At 38.4% G+C, this 24,180-nt stretch overlaps 1 protein-coding gene across 1 annotated transcript in view; it reads right to left on the bottom strand.

The window, feature by feature from the left end:
• The window catches only part of DOCK2 (dedicator of cytokinesis 2), a 148,185-nt gene that overhangs the window by 121,928 nt on the left and 2,077 nt on the right, over window positions 1-24,180 (bottom strand). The window contains exons 2-15 of the mRNA XM_051631280.1: window positions 18,356-18,439; window positions 15,571-15,611; window positions 15,021-15,076; window positions 14,770-14,866; window positions 13,081-13,229; window positions 10,937-11,072; window positions 8,594-8,748; window positions 7,863-7,944; window positions 7,245-7,380; window positions 6,607-6,682; window positions 5,267-5,343; window positions 4,809-4,934; window positions 3,833-3,957; window positions 941-1,039 (exon numbers count right to left, since the gene is read on the bottom strand). Of these exons, the coding sequence (XP_051487240.1) occupies window positions 941-1,039; window positions 3,833-3,957; window positions 4,809-4,934; window positions 5,267-5,343; window positions 6,607-6,682; window positions 7,245-7,380; window positions 7,863-7,944; window positions 8,594-8,748; window positions 10,937-11,072; window positions 13,081-13,229; window positions 14,770-14,866; window positions 15,021-15,076; window positions 15,571-15,611; window positions 18,356-18,439 (1,439 nt within the window). The remainder of the gene's footprint in view (window positions 1-940; window positions 1,040-3,832; window positions 3,958-4,808; window positions 4,935-5,266; window positions 5,344-6,606; window positions 6,683-7,244; window positions 7,381-7,862; window positions 7,945-8,593; window positions 8,749-10,936; window positions 11,073-13,080; window positions 13,230-14,769; window positions 14,867-15,020; window positions 15,077-15,570; window positions 15,612-18,355; window positions 18,440-24,180) is intronic.

Genomic DNA, 24,180 nt, shown 5'->3' with positions numbered 1-24,180 from the left:
GTATTTTAGATTAAATAAGCACCACTTCTACTGGCTCCATAATGTCTTTCCACAAACCATTTAAAACTATTGTGTGATAATAGCAGAAGTAATAGCAATAAATCATTAGACTTAGCTCAAAGTCTAGCCACACCAAGGAAATTAAACACAGACTGCAGTGAGTTAAAGCACACAGGTGTTTGTATGCTAGAAAATAAGTATACTGCAATCTTGCTAATTACCCCGTTAACCACACAGAATTATGCAACACCTCTGCACTATCAAATTTCCCCGTATCATATACCTAATTTGCTGAGTCATTTAGTCAACAGGTGAAGAAGGTAGGCAAATTTTAACAAAATCAAGTCTTAAAAAAACCCGTGCTTGCTAACAAGCCTAAGAAACTTGTGATAAGAACTACTTCTGGAAGCTTCTGGGCATTTTGCACAGACATTAACGCTAGATAAGATAGCTATTGGTACATCTCTAAAGAAATTCTAGACAGTGGGGTTTTTTTTCTCTAAAATTTTAGGTTTTGTGGTAGGGTATGTGTGATTTGGTTTGGTTTGGGGGGCTTTTTATTTTAATAGTGCAACTGAAGCTCCTTATTACTATTGGTTCACTGCATTAGAAAAAAATGCAGTATTTTGGTTTTGATAAACAAAGTATTTTGGTTTTGATTCTGTTTTGTTTGTGATAAGCGATGTCAGAATGTATCGGGTTATTTAAGATGACCTCATTTGTTTTGTTAAACAAAACCTTAACATAATTTTCCAGGCTAAATTTTAAGCCTCAATAATCATACATCTCTAATAAGTGATGCATGACTAAGGCTCTATCCTTCCAGCTGTATTCAGGACCAAATCATTTTTTTAGAGAAAGTGCAGCTGTGTATGAGGAAGCAAGAAATTAAGAGGAAGAAAAAAAAACCAAAGGCAAGGGGAAGGCGTCCATGCCATACCTTCAGTGTTTCCATCCAACGTGGCTGTTTGACCTGATAGTAAAGAACCGACCTATACTCAGTGACGGGCTTGTCCCCCGCTCCCAGGCAAACAGCGTTCTTGCGGAGAGAAGGAGAAGCAGCGATGAGTGACTGAACAACTGCTGCAGAAGGTGACGACCTGAGCGAAGGCAGCCGAGGGCCCCGCAGTGTCACCTCAGGGCCCCGCAGTGTCACCTCAGGGCCCCGCCAGCCCCGCACTCGCGCTTCCCGCGCTCAGCGCAGCCGGGAGCGCAGAGCGGGACCCGCGCCGGGAGGACGCGCGGCCCGGCGGCCGCAGCCTGCGGGAGCCGGGCGGGGGGGCACGGCTGGGGGGCACCGAGCGCCTGGTTCAGGCCTCAGCTGAGGTGAATTCCATCCCGCCCGGGCTGGGGTTCCCCCCCAGGGCCTTGCACAGGAGACGGGGGAGGCTGGAGACGCTCCGTGGTGGCTGCAGATGCAGGGCGGGCCCCCATCGTGCAGCGTCCAGACCTGTCTTTAGCAAGTAGGTTTGAATTCGGGTACAGCATCCTTAAAAATTAAATCCTGATAAAAGCACTAACACAGAAGAAGACACTGCTTTTTCCAGGCCTTTCCAATCTAACAAAACAAAAACCCAACCTCTTTGTACTTGACCTAACCATAAATTGTGGCTTACAGGGGTTAAACGGCAGGTTTGAAGAAGAGCTGGGCAATTAACATAGGCTTAATTTCTCAAACTGACAAACTTAAATAACCAAGGCATCATCTCAATTAGTAGAAGAACCAAACTCAAATTAATGTAACTCCATTTACTTTAAAACACTTTATTCCAGAACAACCTTAGAAGGGCCTGGCTGCCTACCAGAGGTGACTTACAAACTAAACATTATAAAGGCACTGACAGCATGTTCTCCTGCATTATTTTTCCCCCCCCCAACATTTAGCATTTCATGCTTTCTAATGACTTACAGAACTAGTGCACAAAATTTTGATCAAGTTCTATATTTGTTGCAACCTGGGAACTTCAGTTCCTTCAGCCCATCTGTGAAGACCTGGCCTACAACCACCTTTCCTCATGGATTGCAGCTGATTGTACATGCAGAGCAACTGCTGATGCTGGTGACTGAAGCAGCAAGGTCACTGACACCAGGCATCAGACATAAGTGCCTGGAAGAAGCACAGGTGAGACTAAGCCTCTAGAGGCTACACAACTACAAAGGTACAAATTTCATACTGAAAATTCAGTGAATTTACAAGTCTGCTTCAAACATCAGGATGCCTTGTGACAAGGAGGGTGTGATGCCTACACAGGAAGATGATTTATGAAGTCTGGTCAGAGTGATCTAACTCTGGAAATGTATGTCTCATCTGCCTGAATGGAGATTTGTCAAGGTCTGTGCACTAATACTTGTTTTAATGTGATTTTAATATTCAATTCAAACAAAAGGCAATTTACTTCTAAGAGTAATTCTAGTGCTAGCTCTTGAACTGAAATTAATTTGATACTTAAAGAGTGTCAACCAGTTTCCTCTTTAATAAACTTGGACCAGTTTTGACTCACAGGTAATCAGAAATACTGGAAAAAATACCATTTCATGGGGCAGGCATGATTTGAGCATGTAGAACCATACATAAGGGAGACCTCAGAGCACTTTTCAGCACCTGAAGGGGCCCACAGGCAAATGGGGAGGGGCTTTTCACCAGGGAGTGCAGTGATAGAACAAGGGGTAATGGTTTAATATTAAAAGAGGGGAGATTTATTTTAGACATCAGGAAGAAATTCTTCACCATGAGGGCAGGAAGGTGCTGGAACAGGTTGCCCAAGGAGGTTGTGGCTGCCCCCTCCCTGGTGTTCAAGGCCAGATTGGATGAGGCTTGTGCAGCCTGGTCTGGTGGGAGGTCCCTGCTCACAGCAGGGAGGTTGGGACCTGATGATCATTCAGGTCCCTTCCAACCTTCACCATTCTATGATTCTATTTTAAGCGTATTATCTGTGAACAGACAGAACAGAAGCTGCTAATGTTATTTCACAATGGAGTTGAAATCTGTCGTGTGGTTAGGTGTTTTCATATTTACAGGTAGTGTTTTGTAATCAGGGTTGCAAATTGTTATGTGGACCCTGAGTATTATGTGGGTTTAGTATTTTCTGCATTCAAGCTTTAAAGTTAAATTTTGGGGCAAGCATTTAATTGTAGTTTGTAAACATACTTCAGGAAGTCATGAACCACAACGCGTCACTGCAGCTTTATGTTATCTCAGGAAGTGTCATTACGATTTCACTCTCATGATCACAGCACTGGTTCAGTGAACAGTATAGAGCTCAGAAAAAGAAAGGCCAAAAATCTCCCTGAACACTAAACTGGGCTAAAAAGGATAACAAAAATACCTGAAAAGGGCAACAAACAAAAAGACACTAAACATTTATGTTGCCTGCTACATTGTCCACACTTCTCTGTTGCCACTTAGTTACTGGCCATGTACTTCATTCAAGGGAAGACACTGTCTTCCTGGCACAAGTCAAGGGTTTGTTTTGTAGCAGAAATGGTACTTCTAGCATTTTAATGTGCAAATTGCATTCCTCTGGGAATTTCCACAAGAAAAACTCTAGAGAAAGAATGCAGTACTTGTCAGAATCAGCATTTGTTCCTTGGCACAGCTAAAATAGGTCGTTCAGTATTATTTCTCATTACAGTTTTATGCAAGACATTTATAGGACTTTAAGAGATATGTAACTTTAAACATCATAAAACCTAGCAGTCACAAGGTAACACAAGTGAAGGAACTGCAAGTTCTGTGCAGTGCTATTTTATAAAACTCCTAAGAAGTTTAAAGCTTACTTCTATCATGTAACTCATGTTTCTATGCCCGCCATACAGAACAAAGATAACTTACTGGCATCGCTTTTCCTTCTTCATCACAGACACACATTATCACTTCCACGTTTCTCTGAGTTGTTTTGTTGTATTTATCAAAATCTCCATACAGCAATGTAATATAAATGTCATTTCTTATATCTCCTAATAAAGAAGTGGAAAGGTTAAAAATCAATGAGAACACTGTGAGAGCACAAGGTCAACTGAACTCCACAAGAGTACTTTTTCTGCAGTGAAACACAAAAATGTCTTATTTTCCATCTGAACTTAATTTCCACATGTATTATTTTTAGACAAGGAGATCCTACGCCGATGTGAAACGAACCAAACGGGAGCCCTCAAAGCGACTGGAAGGAATTCTCGTCCTGCACTGGCACCTGCTGGTGAGGTGGCAAATGATTCAATTACTGAATTTTTTCACAACGCGTAACTTTCTCTAGAGGGAGCTTCATGTTTTTATTTTCTCCTGTGAACAATTAGTGACTTCTTTCAAAAGTGGTAATGTCGAGATTTTAATTAAAGGGTTTGGGGGTGGGAGGGGTTCGTTTTCAAAAAGGAAGTACTGCAGTGAGTGGCTTTAATTGGAAAACATCTTGCCATCAATCAAAAAAAAAATCAAGATATTTTAAACTCTTATGTTTGTTATTATTATTAAAGGACAGTGATAAGTTGCAATAAAGAAATAAGGTTCATTAAAAATTAAAATAAGCATCCACCATAATGTATTTCAAAGGAAAGAAAGATAGATACCAGGAGCTGGGATTATCCCTCATTGTCTAGATTTTTTTTTTTTTTTTTTACTGAAGTACTAGAAAATACAAGGATTTTACCATTTTATATAAGCCTCTAACATTGGAACAAAACTTACCATGAAGACTGAATTCTAAAGATCCTCTTAGTTACCCATGACAGAAGTAAAGAAGACTGCAGCTGATGCTCATAAATCTACAGAACAAAAAAAATCCCTGCCTATTACAGACCAAGGCACCTCTTACCTGGCATGATTATTTCAGGAAATCCTAGCTTTCTAGCCACAACTGTGGTTCTATCTACAAGATGTGGGTAGTCTTTCCTAGTTTGAATCACATCTCCAACAAGCATTTTCACAGTTACCCAGAGGCCTAATAAGAGAAAATAAAAAATTACGTTTATGGCAAGGAAAAAAACCTTTTTTCACATTATTTTTCTTCTCCACAACAAAACAATGATATCAATTCTCTTTCCCCTCTTCCTTCAACTCCAAGTGAAAGCTCCATAATCCCAAAGTGAACTTACGATTTTAAACAACCACCAAGATTCTGCCGACTCATGATTTGTCACCTCCAGCCACCAACTTGACCTACCTCCATAGCAGTTCTCAAAAACATCAACAATACTAAATTAAGTTCCACAATAAGGTCTTGTTACTCAAAAAAAGAAGAAAAAAAAAGAAAAAGAAAAAAATCTACTTTACCTTGTCCACCACTGTCTCCTTTTGATGCAGTTACTTTGCTTAGGAGACTGTGTAAAAAATCATTCTCTGCCACTACCCTGCAGCAGAGAAAATAATGTTTACTAGGAATTAAGTGCAAGATACAAACAGCATTCAGAACACAAATTACAAACAACCACAATCTTCTTTGCTGTACTTGATCTTACGATGATACATTCTGTAATTTCATTATCATACAATCAAGAAATGGTTTGGGTTGGAAGGGACCTTAAATGTCATCTAGTTCCAAACCCCCTGCGCTTAGGCAGGGACACTTGCCACTAGACCAGGCTGCTCCAACCTGCCCTTGAACACTTCAGGGATGGGGCAGCCACAGTTGGCCTGGGCAGCCTGTCCCACTGTCTCACCACCCTCCCACTAAATAATTTCTTCCTAATGTCTACCCTAAATCTTGCTCTTCCAGTTTAAAGCTATTACCTGTTGTCCTAATCACTACACGCCCCTTATCACTCAGATTTGCAGACCACTCACACTAAGCTTGTGTACACTGAAGTGAGAAAGATTAAATCAATGACTTCAGGAGCAGCATTCTGTGACAGACTGACAATAGGAAAGTTCATAATGTTATAGGAATGCACAGCATGAATGCTTTCACCAACATGCCAGTCCAGTCGACTTTCCCTGATAAATAGCCTGACAAATGAATGAGCTGACTTCTTTCAGCTACTTTTGAAATTGTAAACATTCTCACCTAACAAATGTATTGGATCTAATTGTGAACACATGAAATAATAAACCAGTGTGTCACACCTGGGTCTTTAGAATTGGAATTTCTTCTCCACATTACATAGCAGCAGAGCTATGCAATGTGCAGAAACATATTCCCAATCAATACTGACATCTGTGCATTTGAACCGCCAGCATCTCATTTTAAACCAGCTGGTCAGGCTTTTCTTTTGCTGATACTTGGTTTATAACAAATTTGACTCCTTTTTAAACTGAAACCAAATTTTTACTCAACTTCATAACATAATCAAGCAGACAAATTACCAGTTACCCAGAATTATCAAGCCTACTGTTGAGTATGTAGAACTGTTTAACTTGGGTTTTGTTAAGTAGAAAATGGTACCACATGTCTGAAGGAACACAATTGTGGAAATAGACTGATCTAACATGCTATGTAACCCTTGTAAAGTTTTAAATGCCTTTCAAAAGGATACTCAAATAATTAGCACGATTACAACATAAAATTATTAAAAGGAAAAGATACTTTCTTGAAACATTTCACCCATTCTTACAGCCAAAGAAATACAGAAATATTTTTGTGCATTTAGAAAGAAAAGATATTGTGAGTATCTTACGGATGAAAGGGAATGAAGTGCTGCTTTTCTTCATCACTTTCTGCCTTTCCTTTTATGATATCTGTAATATCCATAACTGGAAAAGTAAAATAAATCATCAAAACACATAATAGCATCACAAAATATTTCCCCTTATGAATTATGGGCACTAAAGCTCTTGTGCCTCATGGTATAAAGAGATTTTTTCACTAGCAGGCAGCTTAGCCCAGTAGGTGTAGATTTGTGGGGAAGAACATCGAGTGCAAAGTCCCCACTAGACACATGATGTTCTGTAAAGGGAGGACTACTTCAGACTAGTTTTGATCTAATCATGCTAATACAAGTGTGAGTGCATTGATGGTGCTTTGGGGACAGAATCCTTTATTTCATCTGCAAGGAATTCTATTGCACTCTAGTACTGTGTTTTGGTTTGCACTGGGTAGCAGTATGAGTTACTAGGTAACTAAATGTCAAGCACATTTCTGACCTGAACTAAAATGCTAATTCAGGTGGAGGCTTTATGGACTTCAATTAAACATGGAAGAGAGCTGATACAGCTGCTAAGTTTTCTGACATGTCTTGGCAGAGATTCTATAGTCCAGAGCTGGCAAATGTCACTGGTGTTTTGCTTCAGAGATAGCACAGGAGACATCAGTTACCTGCCACTCCAAAGGGCCGCCTTAGTCCTTGTGTGTATTTCTTGGAATTACTATCTTTGAGATCCATCCTTCCAACTCGGACTATTTGACAAACTAAATAAATTTTGTCTCTGCTAAGGTCCTTATTTCCAAGATCCTAAAACACAAACAAAAAGAACTAAAATATTACTGGGGGAAGAAGTAAGTTATGCAAATTCAAATAGATCTCCAGTAATAAAATGAGCCTCAATAATCAATGGGAAAAAAACACCAAAACAAACAACAACCTAAACACACACACCCAAACAACAAAAAACTCCTAAGCCAACAAAAGACAAAAAAAGTTGACAGTTTAAAGTTTGAAGAACATATAAGGCAAGACAGGGAAAATAGTATCAGTCAAGAGGTAAAGCAGATATATACAAAGACATCAGTAAATTTGTGAGTCAGCGTATTCATCTGAAGAAAAGATACTGAAGCATTGCCACTGTCTTAAAGCATTTAAAGTCTGGTCATCTTGCTCTAAGATTACTTCCGCTTCCTTTTTCATCTTGATACATCTTCAGGAGTTCTGGTAGTGACCACAGAGAGAGAATCTGATTTGCGAAGACAAAGTAAGATGAACTGGAAAGCACTTACTGTGAACACTACTTTAAGATTGTTGAGCATATCAATTTCCTTTGGAAAGCCTCTGCTCCCCCATCTCACCAAGTAGTTCTCACTGTTTTGAAGATAAATATCTTATTGTCATGTGATTTTAGAATTCTTCCCTTTCACAGTACATGAAAAAGCCACAGTACATAACAAAGGTTGCATAACAGACAATCTGTGGCAATTGTTTAAATCTTATACCAGACTAAAAAGACAAGAAGAATGCTATACAAAATGCCATCAGTAAATCTTAAAAAATAACTTGAACATACGACAGAATGGCACCTTGTTTGGAGAAAGAATTCCATCCCTAGTGTGTTTGACAGGACTACTGACCAGAATCATAATCTATCTTTGAATCTCTAAATTACTCCCAGTTTGTCCCCTTCCTCTTGTTTCAGCACTTGACTCCAGATACCACAACGTGCCTGTGGGAAACTATTCATCAAGAATAATGTCTTAACTTTGAAGCTGTCTCAGACTTCTCCTTCTGGTATGTTCAGTCCAGGAATTACTTGTCAAAATACTTGGAATCCCTTGACCTAAAATTCTGTAGTATCCCCCAATTAACAGATCTGTCCACATTCCCCTTCCCTTTTGGTTTTCTTCCTTCTATTTATATATTTTCAGCATTACTAGCATGTCAGCAAATATTTTACTTTTTTATAACTATTTTACTAGCTCCCTTGGCTACTGTTTAGCCAAGACAGCAAGCTTACCTTATAACAGTTAATTTCTGTGGATCATACAGTGACATGAAGAGTTCTGCATCCTCTCCGATTCGGCAGACGAAGTTCCGCACGAAGACGTACAGGCTGTGCGTGGGGGATGAGGACATCCGGGAGTACGACGCGTAATCTGGTTGATCCTTTGACTACTCAGAAGGAGTAAAATCATGAGCTAGACCCATGAAATGGGATACTACAAGCAGTTGCAATTTTTAGCACATGTAACTGTTCATCTTGAAGAATCAGCGAAAATTTGGATAACAAGACTGGCTTCCAGCAAATAAGCGTTATCCTGTATATTCCTAAAAAAAAATTGCTCAAGAACACAGACGTGATTAGCAAATAAGTTTCTTACCCTCTGCCATGCTTCAGTGCATCAATATCCTCTTATACTATGAAGCTAGAAAATCAGCAGATTAGATGGTGCAAAAGCAACATAGCTAAGAAAGATCCCACCTTCCTCTCCAGAGCCTTCACTATATGCAAGGAGATAAAAAGCTCAGACTGGGTTCTTCAAAATACAGCACCCAGATTAGGGAGCTACCTCCGTGTGCAAATAATGAAAAAGCTGATGACAGATGCCTTAAATGCATCTTTTGCAGTCCTTAGGGACTTGCTCAGTTTAAGTAAAAACTTCCTTAGTATGGGATTCCAAGCATTTTATCCTTTCCAGGTAGGTGTCTCCTTTTAGAAATGGGATGGGGATTACTTAATTTTATTTACATTTCCAAGGAACACATGAGTTAAGCTGTTCCTCTGCCCTTCTTCCCTCACTTTCAGAACCTTCCTTTCTTTAAAATCTTACTACTTTGTTCAGAATAAGACAGTTTATGTTTCCCTCCTGTAAATTAATGCATTGAAAACTTTAGCCCCAAGGAAATCAGTCTGCTTTCCATGGAACTGGTCTGAAGTTCTTCACTAAAATTTCAGGAAAATACTGTGCTGAAAAGATTTGACAATGTTATTGCTATGCTGCAAGAACTTAAACCCCTTTAGAAGAAAAGCGCAGGGAGTTGTACTCAGTAGTCATTTTGGGTCACTTCCAACTTAAGACAATCTATGATTCTATGACTTCCACAACTTAGACCATTTCTTCAGCCCCTGGGCAATTATATAGAAGGTGAAACGTTATCACTGCTTTCAAAGAGAAAGAAAAAGCACCAGTCTGTCACTACAGAGGCAAGCCTGCAAGTCTGAAAGATTCTTTTTGAGCACAGTGGGACATAACAGAAGGCCTGCTATCCACATCCTAATGGGGTTTCAGTGTGCTAGGAACACTAGCAAAACCAAATGTACCTCTGAAGAGACGACAAATATCATACTGAGATCAGGACATAGCTGAGCAGGTTTACTGACTTAATAAGCTCCTAATTTCTACCTACATCCCACTATAACCCCCTTGAAACAACTAAATATTTGCCGGCCTAAAGCTCTTTGTATCCATCATTTGGCTGTATTTTTAAAACAAGTCAACACAGTCTGTTACAAGCTACCAAGTTTAATTTTCCTTATATTGCCAGTTAATTATACTTTCATGTCTGGGAAGCAAGCTTATTTAGTGATACTGATAAGAAAAACTCGTAAGGTGCTTTCCAGTGATTTATCATGGCATAATTCAATTGTCATGACAGCTCACCTTTTCTTATGTCAAGTGTTTTACTCGCTTTATCACTACTTTCTCATGAATGAAGAAAAGAACTCAAGTAGCTTACAAGTCCCTGAACAGATTTAATATAGAAAAAGGTCAAGGAAGTGTAGTCACCTGATTCGGTATTTTAAAGGATTATATTTATGCACTCAGCTTTGCTTGGGCATGCTTATTTCTGGTGTCCACAACATTATGCTGAGCTCACCCGAGTTCCTCTTTACAAGTTTAAATTCTTTGGCTCTATCAGACTAACTGACCAGCAGCAACACATAAGAAAAGACTACTGCAGTCACCAGATTTTTCTAAGAAGAGCTTTGGTTAGTCATAACTTGCAGCCTGAACTCCAAGTATGTAACAATTCACTATGCAAAATGGCCCGGTGAGTAGCCCACAGATGGAATGAGATGTATTTCTATTTAGGAGTCCACAGATGGATTTAGAAGCAGCTACAGACACAGGCTTTCAGCCTAGCCCACAGCCTGAATCCAGGGCACAGTTGCAACTAACTCAGTTTGAGGCTTAGCTTTATTTATAACACAGGAATGTGAATCCAATTCACTTAATAGCAAAAGTTTCCACCAACTTTTATGATAGGTTAACAAGGTTACATCCTTCAACCCTTGTATTGTTTTTTTGTTTCAATTTTAGCAAAGAAGCACTAAATCTGGCCAGTCTTTCTTTCCTACCATTTCTTCCTTGATTCGTTCAGTGACTTTATTTGTCGCTTCCTCATGTGCATGAAATAGACTGATGACACTGGTTTTATCTGGGTCCAAGATATTTCCATCTTCATCTCTAACTATTAGATCCAATTCAAGTATCCTGTGAAAACAGAGAATAGTGGCAGTGTTATTTCCTTCTATAAAAATAAAGCTTAGAAATTTAAGACACAAGTTGCTACTTCAAGTTTTCAGGTAATTTTAAATACAGGGAACAGTGTTTGATTTTTGAGAAGTTTAACTACACCTCACTATTTTTTAAGTTGTTGTGCAGTATTTTTCCATTTTAAAAATGTATAGTTTTGTCACCAAAGCATTTCAAAGCCTGACACACAAAAGATTCACCATGTTCAGTGATTTCAAGCAGTCATCATCTTCTTCTGCTTTTTAACATATTAATCTTTTTAATCAAGATGTGTGGGCTTTTCCTGTCACCTTCTGCTTTTGTCTTGTTCTGTTACTCTCACAGTCCTGTTACTTAACTACTATGCTCTGTTCTCCTTTGCTCTCATACAAATCATGCCTTTTTTTCCATCTGCTCTTTTTTTCTCAATGCTCAAAACTCAAGTCTTACCTCCATATACCTGACATATTCTTGCCCACAGTGTCATGGAATCATCTCAGCCAAGAGACACCCTTTCTTGTCTATCCAAGATCTTATTCCTCCATCTCACTCTAAAATTGCCCTTTGTGCTGGACTAGACCTTTAACCATGTGTAAATGGCACTGGCTTCCTTTATGGCAATATTAATGTTGTTTGCAGGGGTCTGTATCAGACTGTAAGCTGTCTTCACATGACATGATTATCTACAGCCTCTACTGATTTGGTGTTCTATCTCCTTTCCCACAATGACCTATTCAGCCTCTGTTATCATTCCTCTTTATTCCTCCTCTACAGTTTGGCAAGTTTCCTTCACACATTACAACTCAACCCCACACTTTCACCATCCAATTTGCACTTTCCCTCAAGACAATCCCAAACCATTTTAAATATCCCCTCTATCCCTGCTCCTCTAACAGAAGCTTATTTTCTCATAGTGTGGAAAGAAGAGTGTGAAAACTCAAGTCTGAAAGCAAAGAAACATTAGTGTTGTCTGAATCAGAGCTAGGCTTATTGTGCTGGAGCAGTTTAAAGTAGAATCTGTTTTGGAGTGACCACTCAGCTCCACATAGTGCAGCAGCATATGTGTATTTGTATAGTGTGTTCTCTAAGAAAACAACATAGGAGAAATCTGTGCATCCAAAACACAAGTTAGAAGTTTAGTAACATCATGTGGTCATGACTTTTGTCTAACCACAAGTAACTGAAGAAGGTCAGCTGCATATAGACCTTCAGGCCACAATAACCACAGTCACTTACAATAGCTAAATACAATTTATAAGCAATTCCAATGCCTATAAAACCAGTAGTAGGTAGATTTTATCAGGTACTCTCTCCCCCCTTATCAGATGGTGGAACATCATTGATGTCACGTAACCCCCTTTTTGCCAAAAACGTGCTGTGCTGCAGTGACTTTTCATTAGCAAGAAAAGAAGCAGACAAGGCATTTTGTCCAATAATGAGTCTATCCCTGGCAGTTTCACTTTATCACCAGAACCAGAGTTCTGCCTGGAAATTCTCTAGGAAACTGGGGTGGGGGCAGGAAGGTCATGCAGTGCTTTTAGCAAAGGCTGTGTACATTTCAGGATTCTCAGACTTCTGCTATTCATCCACCATACTAAGGTTTCTCAGCACCACTTTTGCAGTGGTTACACAACACTGCTAGAGGGTGGCTGTGTGTGTGAAGGATGGACAAATTTTAGGTCCCAAATAGACTAGCATTGTACCTATGTGAAGGCCAGTCATATAATTTCAAATCTTTACAATTGACATGCTCATCTATAAAGAACAGATATATTAATATTTTGGAAAAGCTATTTGCTATGAGAAGACTCAACATGGTGTCTGCTATTCACAGGAATAACAGGGAGAAGCCTGAAAAGAAAGATTCAATGCCTACATCTCACATTGAGTTACAAAACTGCAAACAGGACAACTGTATCATCACCACTGTCCTAGCTGGGTGTCTTAAAATAAATCATGTTTTCCAGAAGCAATGTAGGCTACTTACTTGTTACCATAGTCAATTTTGGAAGTGACTTTCTGTTTGAGTTCTTTGAGCTCATCTTTTGGCAAAGTCCCAGAGAGAAGCTGTGACCTCCACTCCATTAAGTCATACATCATGGACTGCACCTGCTGAAACCGCTCTTTCTTATTTGTCTGAGATACAAAAGAAAACAACAGGATTTAGGCTTCAAGTTGATGTGAAATGTCGGTCTTCACAATTAAAGGATGTGTCATATTTAATGCTAAATGATTGCAGGAGCAAGAATTAAGCAAAGTACTGAGCCTGGCTTCCTTCCTCCTCTCATCCAAAAAATTAGGGACAGAAACCCCTCATGTGACTATGAAGAAATGACATGAAATTTAAGCAGTTTGTGCTGGGAAATTTTACTTTTGTTCTATTTATTCGTGCTGTTTTATAATTTGTTAGTAAAGTCTTGTCCAGAGAAAACATTATAGTAGCAATTTACTTCTCTATCAGATACCGTTAAGAGCATGCTCAGAATATTTGATTGTGGTATTAAACATTTAAGAGAAAAGTGAGAGAGTGAATAGAAGTCAATAAAGCCATTCCTGTGTCTTTTGCTGAAACGAGGAAAGTTTTGATAGCTGACTTTCACAAGACGAAGACAAAAAAGTGGCATGTTTCAGAAAATATAATAATGAGGAAAAGCTACACCTTATGCAGCATTTCTTTGCCCCAACAGAGAAAAAGTAAACGCTGGAATCCTGAAGCAGTCAGGGCAAATTGTTGGAACAGGTTGTCCATTAGAAGAGGTTGCTCACATACTGGAGAATTCACCATATTTTGGTGTTTTACCAGTACACTTTAATTCTGACAGCCAAAAAATCATGAACAAGTCACTAGAATCAGTAGGGACTGATGTAGGGTAACAACATCCAAAATGTCTATTATTATAAAAAGGTAAAAATTAGCCTTCTATCCTTCAAATTCAATTTTATCTCAATTTTATCAGTCGTGTAGTAGGTCAGGTATAATATAAGAAAGGTTTGGTCTCTGTATAAAAGTTATTTGAGGCCTGAAAATTTCAGTCCAATTAAAATTAAAAGGTAATTTTTAAAAATCACAAGTCACTCCACAATTCTGTACTACCCCATGGGCATTACAACCATATGCAAAATATGAATACAGGTTGCTTGCTTACAAGAAACAGATGCTGATGTAGTAGCTATTTTGCCCAATACCTCCAAATGCTTTGTACTTTCATGTATTAGCAAAAGTGATCCCAGGAAAAAGTTTTCTCCAAGATATAAAGATCTTTTCTTTTCCATTTCAGAACTTTAAAATTAAGATATTGAAAGTAAAAAGACTCACTTCTTGAAATTACCAATTGATAACAGCTACATGCTCCCAGTCATCCTTGAACAACTTCTGCTCTAGCATCCCAAAAATATGGTGAATCTTTTCAAAAAGCATCTTAGTTATGTTTGATACACCTACCTTGAAACTTGTCAACTTGACAAAGAACAATCACAAACAATTTATAATGTACAGGATACTCAAGGCTGAACTTAAAGGCTTAAAGCCATTGAGAGCAAGGTAATCATCTAAGCAGTGATCAAGAAATAATTTAAGTCCTTCTGGATCCTATCCTGGACCTAAGAAGAGACACTAATTTTAACAAGGCCTTAATATGCATTAATAGGCCACACAGAGCATACAGAAACATCATACCACATAAAGCTGTTTCCAGATGCTTCCCCACTCCCAGAGAGTAGTAGTAACTTCTTGAACTAAAGGAATTTCGGCAGGTATTATATTTTCTGTATGTCTATGAAAGAGAAGAATATTTAACACAATGAAAATCAAAGAGTATCTGAGTTTCATGGGTTTATTACAGTTACTGTTTCAAGCATATAAATGCCTTAAAACTCATTCTTTAGCAGAAAAGATCCTTACAGTAATGAAACAATTACATTCAATACCTTTTCTTTTCAACAGTAACTTCCTTGATGTGGATGAAAGATTTAGGAAATATTCCCTGTTCAAGGAGATAAAAAACCCACAGTCAACTCTTAGTCTCCAAGAACATTTGAATAACAAATAAGAGCTTTCCAAAACCCACTTCTTCTAAGTTTTCTTAAAGACACTATGATTAAACACAAATTATAACCTCCAAGTTTACTGCTGCCTGTAGGTTTCTGTCCAGCTAGATGCATTTCTGTTTGATGAAGATGTCAATTGGATGTCAAAAGGATATGACAAATCTTGTATTACTGGTCAGTCTGTTAACCTGAAGGCACAATAATTTTTTCTTCATTGATCTGCTCTCCCAAACCTCACTTCTAATATTTACCAACGTTGTCCAGGACAAATGCTAATAACTTCATTTATCTTAAAATGAAAGAAAATGAAGACAGCTAACTTCAGAGATCATAATAGAGTCCTATTATGATAAGAGCTACTAAAAAAGAAAAAACATTTCATGAGTTAACTTCTGAAAGAGTCTCATAGGAAGGAATAACATGATCTCACCTCTGATCCTTTACGTCTTGCTAGATAACCCTTGTACCAATCTAAAAGAAGAAGAGTGCACTTAGTATGACTGAAATTATGCATTAAAAAGGCATGTTATAAAGTAATGGGGCTTGTTTCATATAAGAACTAGCTAGCATAGGATATTTAAAGATTAAGTTACTTCAAAAAAAACAACAGATGAAAGTAAAGTGAATATCAGCAAGCATATTTAGCAAATACAGTGAGATGGTCTACTTTGATGTCTTACACAGTAAGTACAGATACACCCCCACAGTCACAAAAAAAGGCAGAATAAGGTGTTCTGTAATGTAATATGTAGCACATGCACCTCTTTGTCTCAACCAAGATAGCTGATGACACTGCTAGTGCAGCTCTGCTGATTGTGGTATTGATCAGCACAGTACATGGTTGTTATATATCCAACTTACATTCAAGGAAACAAGCCATCTTTCTGCCATGGGGAATTACAGCTTTTGGACTAGCAGCTTCCTAGCGTAAAGTTCAAGTTAGAACCTCAAAGAAAATACAGGCTATTATGAGGCTTCTGCTCCATTCATAACTAGAAACCTCTTCTGAAAGGCAAGACTGCAGGTTGCAGTAGTGGCAACTCACATACTAACTCAGGCTTTATTCCAACTGCACAACAGTTAAGTCACAACAAACTCCTACAATGAACTTAAAGGGTTCAGCCTCACTATATTTCAGCAGAAGCCACGTCCACTGTGCACCCATTCCATCATGAAACATTTCCTACACAGCAACAGCATTCAACTGTTGGATACACCTTCCATTTCACCCCAAAGAAAGCATTTTTGTGACTATATGTGTATGTTTTCTGACTGTAATTTCATGAGAAGACATCTCTTCCCTAACTCTATTTCTCTGACCATTTCTAAAACAGCACAGGAATTTCAGCCATGCAACCAAAACATGTAAAAAATAATACCCAACCCCAGGCAACACTTTGAGAAAAGGAAAACTCACACAAGAACCATTAATCTCAAAGAAACACTCAGGACATAGTTTTGTTTTCGTGGGTTTTTTGTTTGGTTGGTTGGGTTTTTTTACAGATTTTTCAGCACTGGGTGATTTTTTTTTTTGCAATCTTCTCAAAAACAGGAGTTTCAACTTCTACAACTAATTTATTTGCACAGAGTCTCCAATTTGCAACCAAGTGTGTAAAACCTATTTCATCCCATTTGCTCTGACTGTACATGTATAGCCAGTGTATATATTTTGTGCATGCAAAACAAACTAAAATAGCACAAAGTGAGTGCAGGAAAAAACCCGTTACTGTTGGTTACTCTGCAGCTGCAGCTGGCAGCATATTTTTAAGAGATCTGATAAAAGGTTAACTTCCTCACTTCACCAATGTGAAAGATTCCATTTCATTGACAAATGTATTTCATAAAGCAAGCTATGACATAAGCATGTTAAGGGCAGAGGATTCAGAAAATACTTTCAGAAAAAAAAAAAAGTAACCCCATAAGTACCCACTCAACTTACTCGGCTGGGCTGACAACAGATGTACCACAGGAGTCAGAAACCTGAAATGTTGTTTCTGCAATTAGCAGAGACGACATAAGGATGGGGAGGTTTCCAGTTTGCCAATATGATTTTTCTTAGCCAAAGTGTTTAAAATGGAGGCTTAAAGAATTATGCAGAACATTCATTTTTTAGGAGAGGACACAAAATATTACTCATGACTTGAGATGCATCTGTTGACTAAGAATCTAGTGACATCAGGATTTTCACTGATAGTTACAAATGTTGAATTTCTTTTAGAAATACAAGAACAAAAAAACATGCTTCTAGGCTCCAAAACATTTCTCAGATGTTCTTCTCTCAAGTACTTGGTTGTTTCCATGCAAAACAACCTAGAGCTCTATCAAGTTGAATGGGCTGGGCTTAGACAGTTTCAGAATCTTTGCAGCCTTCTGACAACACACCAAGTGTCTGTCAACACTGAGCTGTCTCTGTAGCTGTGGAGTGCAGCACTTGGCCTCTTTAACAGACAGAAGGTTCAAAAAGAAAATGTTATCATATATTTTGCAAATATTGAAGCACTTAGTTTTTTTGAGCTCTTACCTGGTGAAAAACATCACTGCACCTTGAAAATTAATTCCTACCACATTTGCAAATACCCAGCTGTTGAGTTAGTAATAACAATTGCACCCTTGTCACTTTCAACTTAAGCAGCTCTGGCAGACTCGGGAGAGAACTCAGTGAGATAGTGAAGGTACAGATCAAATCAACATGGAAGAACACACTATCACCACAGTATGAACAATTAATTCAGCTCCACAATTGTACAAGATTTTACTTTCCTTTATTCTTCACTGCTTGTATTTATTTTACACTTGTTGGTTGGATATCCCCACATAGCAGCTACGTAAGTTTGGATCAGCATATTGACTAGGGTGGTGAATGTCTCCTAGCAACAAATCTTGAGTTTAGAGGCAAAAAATGTACTCCAGCAAAACCTCCATCAAATCTAATATAACTTCCAACAGGCATATTCCAAGTGGCATGAAATTCACAGACTCTGCTTTCACTTTGATGACTTCCTCATTTGGCAATATCTTCCCAGAAAAAAAAAAAATAAAAAAATGCATGTGCTGTCACATTCCTGATTTTGGGTCTTCAAAAATGAATAGGTTCTTCCTCAAAATACCACCAATATAAATAAGAGCATGAGACAACTGCTTCTGTAACATGAGGAACTGTTGAGAAGTACAAGCATGAACTTATTCACACAACAGCCTAAAGGCAACTGACTTACCTTCACAGGACTCCAAGATATGGACCACATCACCGATCTGTAGAGGCAGCTGTGATGTTCCTGTGCCTTTGAAATTGTATATAGCTGAAAAATTAAAGGAAAAAGCCATTGTTTTTCAATACAGCTATACACTACAGTTAAACTGAAAAACACATGGTTATTAAGATTCTGGTACTAAGCTAAATACATTAAAATGAAAAAACAGAATCGTAATTCTGTCAAGAAGCTCCATCTGATTTAATCTCTTCTGCTGTGAAAACACAAAAGTGTTGAAAATGGCCAGTGCTAAAACCAGAAGAAAACCCACAGCACATGCATGAAAACGAACTATTCATAACAAGTCCTCTGCACAGGATTTTAAATTACCTAAGTAGGTGCAGGTTGTCAATAAGTTTGTGTTCATTGTGCTGGAGAATTGTTCATGTACTGGTTTCACTAAGAATTTAAGTGCAGAGTTGACAGAAAATTATGGCTACACTTGTGAGAAGGGGCACAGAGACACCTGAAAACCAAAACAACTGAATTATTTCTTGGGTTTGGATGCTTCATCTTAACATGAAACCATTTCATATGGAAAGAGTAGCAAGTTTTGTAATTTTCTGTATTTAATCACTCTGAAGAGAACACAGGAGCAGCACATTTTAAGTGTTCTAATCAGAAGCTTATCTACATGTGGTTAAGAACCAGCTAAGTTTCAGAAACAATTCAAGAAAATAAGCTTCTTGACAAGTTCTTACATTCTAGGGCTACAGGATGTGGGCTGCTATGTTAAGCATTTGTTTCTGGGTGTTCTTTTCCTTGATTCTAGACTTTTACAACAGCAATACAGAGTAGAAGTGGTTATTGAAGCTAGTATCACAAAAGAAAACTTATTAAAATATGAGCCTGAAACTACACTTAAACTCTAAAAGCAGGAACAGTACACTTGCTACTACTAACCATGACCCCTGCCATGCAGTAAAGAGATCAGTCAGCAGGGTTTTCTTCCTTTTCTCATGGCACTGTCCCCATCCATCCACATATACAGAGCATCCAAACTTGCAGTATTCTGGACTAGGGTAAAACTGATCTGGAAGGCTGAACCTATCTTCATTATATGCCTGCATTTCTCTTGCTCCCCCCTCCAAGCTTCTAAAGCAGGATGTACGTTTCTCCTAGACCAAAATGTATATTACTGACATATTTTATTTTAACATGTTACTTGAACTTGTATTTAAAGTCTCAAATTAAGTTGCCTGTCATAAATATGCCTAAAGTGGGAGTCTACAGCTGCTGAGACTGGTCCTCTTCACTTTTTCAGATCTTCCATAAATTGTGTTTCTTCTTTCTTTTGCCATCATTATATTTTTGGAACTGAAATTAAAAGAAACTTTAGATTTCATTAAGAGGCTTACTAGACCAAAAATAAGTTGCAGGTTTGTTGACATGAAGAGGTCTTCCCAGAAGTTCCTCCTCCTGGGTAGAGCAGGGACTGAATCATTAAAAATCAGGGGGGAGAAAAAAAGATAACAGAAAAAAAAACAGAACTTTGAAGCAAGGCTCTGCTGTCCAGATTCAGCCATTTATTGAAGAGAATCCTGAAGAGATTCCTCAGTGATCCTCAGAGAGCTGCCTTAGCTCAACAAAAGATTGAATTTAAGCAGTAAATGTATATAGTAGAGATGCAGTTATGTTCTGACTGGCTTCCTTTCATTAGTCTTGACACAGATTTCAAGACGCAGAAAATGGCCAACAACCCTCCCAAATGATCATGACATTTCAAGAGCTGTTTCCACTAGAGTGTTTGGAGCAGAGGGGTGTTTGCTCCTACTACTTTCATGACATCTCCATACAGATTGAATTACTGTTGATTAGCAATTGCTTTCTATTTCAAAATATGGAATGCTCTACTTACAGCTGTGTTTGTCTCAAATATGGATGTGAATTACTGAGTCATATATTCACATTGCATACTGGGTTTGCTCTCTTCAGAACTCCATTTAACAACAATTAATGTATTGACAAGTGCAGTAACAAACTGACAAAGGAAGTAGCTGTATCAGCTATAAGACTTCTAAATAAGTGAGTGGAAACTTTTTTTAATGTGAAATTTGGATTGTTTACTAGGATGAGTTTAACAAATTCCTTTGCAAAGTGTTAAGCTAGAGACCTATTGGGACATATGATGATAGGAACTTATCTCCCATATACCATTGAAAGAACTTTATAAATAATCAAGCAACCAAATATCAGCTCCACCCATCCACGTGTATTATCTGTAGTCCCAGACAGCTGAACTATCACATCTGCTGATTTTATAACTATTAAATATTAATGAAGATTTCATTATTACAGTTTCCATCAACTGTAGTTGATCTCATTTCCCTTACAGACCGTGGCCCTCTTACAGGGAGGGTGTCACCAGCCAAGAGGGGAGTTCCCTTTCCTCCACCCTGGGTTCAGCTGTGTGTGTGTGTGCAGTTTTGTGCACACAGCCACTTCATTTATTTTGCTCTGCAAAAATGGTATAAGAAAAATCTGTATAGACTTGATGGAGCTTTTTAAGATAAAAAATTGTGTTGCTTTTTAAAAAAATAAACACTCTGGCCAATAGAAATGAAAGCCCCTTTGAATCACTTCAATCACTTTCTACTACTCCACTCCCTGGCATCGTTTCTCCCAGCCATAAATACAAAAAGAGACAGTATCCTTAAGGCACAGAAGGTGGCCTGCTTGAAGACCCCAGCATGCATTCTAAATCCCAATAGCAGCTACTGACCTCAAGAGTAACTGATATCATGGCAATAAGATTACTAAGAGATTTGGGCAGCATCTGCCCTTCCCAGCAGCCAGCACTAGGATAAGGCCTTCCCATCAACAGTGAACCTAAACACAGATGCTGTCAGATTTTCCCAGAATGGCACAGAGGAAGCCCAGAAGCTCCAGCCTTAAGACAGCATTCCAGGACTTCACACTCAATTGAGAATACAGTTAGCAAATTTCCCCCTGATCAGCAAAGACTAAGATCTTTTTAAGGCTCACAATAACCTCAGTGGTTATTTTGTAGCAGGACACACAGAAAACAAACCAAAAAAATGGAAAACCTACTTAGGTTCTAGGTGTTTGTTTCAGCTCCCTCAGGCAACTAGCTGAAAGCCCGGCCACCACAGCAGCAACATTGCTTCAGAAAGCAACACTGAAAGAAACCCCAAAAAACAACAGGTGAAACTGCTAATGCAAAAGGTTTTCCAAACTGAACTCTGCTCAGTCACAACTGGGTTTGAATTGTACCTCAGGAAGACAGAATGAATCCCATCATTCCTGTGAAGCATGCCCAAAGAATCCTTTCTTGCTCAGCCAAACAACACATGCTGTGAAAACAGTTACTCTAAGGAGCTCCAATGTCTAACTCTGCTATCACTCACTCAGTCAGCCACCCCAAGCATAAGTGAAGCTGACTACCAGCGTCCCTCCCAGTAGAAAAAAAAAAATCATTATAAAGGCTGAAGAAAATGTCTGTTTCCATTTCATTGCTACATATCTATAAAGGCCAGAGCTGGCAGATACAACATGCACAGTCCCCCCACCCATTGTACACATGTAAGCATGATTATGAAGCCTGTTTCATTAAGTCACAGAGGTGTGGACATGTTCTCCAAAGTAGAGTAATGAAAACCTGTAGAGGACATTTTTCCTGACAAGACAGTGTAAATGAAACAGCCACTCTTTGATCTGAGTAACATTTGTTAAAATAGAAATTCAAACAACTACTGATTGAAATAGAAGCACAGTTAATATTTTGTAATTGTAGATGTCCTCAATTTAGATGTTGAGCAGAAAAAAACCTCACTTTGTACCTTTTTCAGAACATTCATACACAAAACACTAGAAAACTTGGAGTAATCCAGGTCACAGAATTGCTTCATCAAAAAGCTGCATTTCCTCAGTGCTCATGCACTTTAAAAAGGGATTCTGGCCAGTCACATGCTTAGACTGTAGCTAATGCAAGGTGGGAATAGTGAGCAAGGACAAGACTTGCAACACTGAAGCCATTCATTATCCTGAACTTCCTACCTGTCTTTTTCTGTTTCCCTTCACGTGAAGTCCCTGCTCTGTTCTTTGTAGAAAACACAACTAATATATTTTAATTTTTGAGACTCACCTTTTAGTAAAAAGCCACTCTTGGTTTCCTTGGCTACTTTCCACCATTCCACTTGAACAGAACTTGAAAAAAAATTGGAGGTATTGCTTTGCTGAGCCAGCCCTTCACTTCACCATAACAGAAGGACTATCTGCAATGATTTCTGTGCAATAGCTCATGAAGTATTTTGTGTTTGAAAGATTTCTCATTCATAGCTTCAGCAAGAATCTTGTTCCAGTTTATTTTTTAAATATTACAGCTCTGCTTCTCTGCTTAGTAATGTACAAGTTAGACCTTCTTTCCCTACAGATCAGTTCTCTGCATTCAGTGATTGCTTTTCTTCCAATGAAAACAGGGTGAAATGACTTTGCAAGGAAATGGACAAGCCTTGTGTGAAAGTAACGTGTGGTGCTAACAGGATTTTTTGACTTCTGGAATGAATGCTATGGAATTTATGTTCCAATGTTCTGAGCTAAGGTTCATTCCTTAAATCTCACAGAGCAAAGTGTGCTATCACGAACATAAGATGAATGCAGCTTGAATGAGTAGTTCACAGATCACAGAAATTTACCAAAGCTCAAGGTGGGTTAGATGCTAATTTATCACAAATCCTTCTCAGCAAAGGGTAACTTCTGTTCTCAGGTAACAATTCAATAGATTTCTTCAGATGCTGAACCTTGGGGCCAGATGGAGGCTTTAACTGATTTGAGCTACTTTCCTTCTTAAACACAGTAAAGCCAGGATAAGAACCAGGAAGATCTAACATAGTCAACTAATTCTATGAAGATGTTGTTTCTGACACTTTACCTTTTCATAGAAATCAGTAGCTTGGTGATTTTTCTCAAAAGTCCTTATGAAGAGCAGAATATTTACCTGTTATTTTTCCTTTTCATCAAAGATTGTGGATAAAGACATTTTTATTATTTTCTCATACACATCACACACTGCTATTCTTTCCCAAGCAGCAGCTCTGTGGGGTTCAGGGGCTGCATTTCAAGTAAGTAGTCTCCTCTGAGTAAAGTTCTACCTCCTTTACAGCTCAATCTACAGATTTCACACAGATATAAATACAATTTTGGGTTTTTTTCAGCAGATGAAGACAGGACAAGCCAGTCACAGCCCTTTGCACTCTGGGTGAGCATATGCTTTTCTATAGTTCCAAGATGTCACCCAGTCCCCTTTCCTCCCAGCACCTTGTGACTCAAATCAAGCAATACCCATTTTCAGATTCAGTGGTGCAGGAATAAATCTAACAATTCTAATGAATTTAGCACACCAGCATAATACTTCACTAGCTCTTAATTTTTTCACCAATGTGATAACTTTTTGAGGAAATTTCAAACTCATCTCTTTACAGCAGGAAACAAATTTTTTAAAAGTGCAAATTAAAAAAATTAAAAAGTTCTGTTTTGCCCTCACCTTCACTCTTCCTGACACAAAACTGTAACTTCTGTCCCAAATGCTTATGCGAAAACAAGTTAGTCTTTCAGTTAGTTCTAATCCCTAGTCCATCATTTACAGCTCACTGTTGGTACCTGGAAACTTGCCAAATCTCCAGAGTCCCCATCCACAAGATGATTGTGGAGCATTGAGTGAAGTGACTAACATCAGTAATCCAAAATGTCCTCAGCACATGAGCAGTTGTAAGAATTAGACTTCTTATGCTAATACATCTTTTTCAGGAATTCCAGTCTCTGCTGCTAAC

This window comes from Apus apus, chromosome 13 (genome assembly GCF_020740795.1).
Source record: "Apus apus isolate bApuApu2 chromosome 13, bApuApu2.pri.cur, whole genome shotgun sequence".
Taxonomy (NCBI): Eukaryota; Metazoa; Chordata; class Aves; order Apodiformes; family Apodidae; genus Apus; species Apus apus.
Note: the sequence above shows the minus strand (reverse complement) of the source record. Positions and strands in the feature narration are given on the sequence as shown.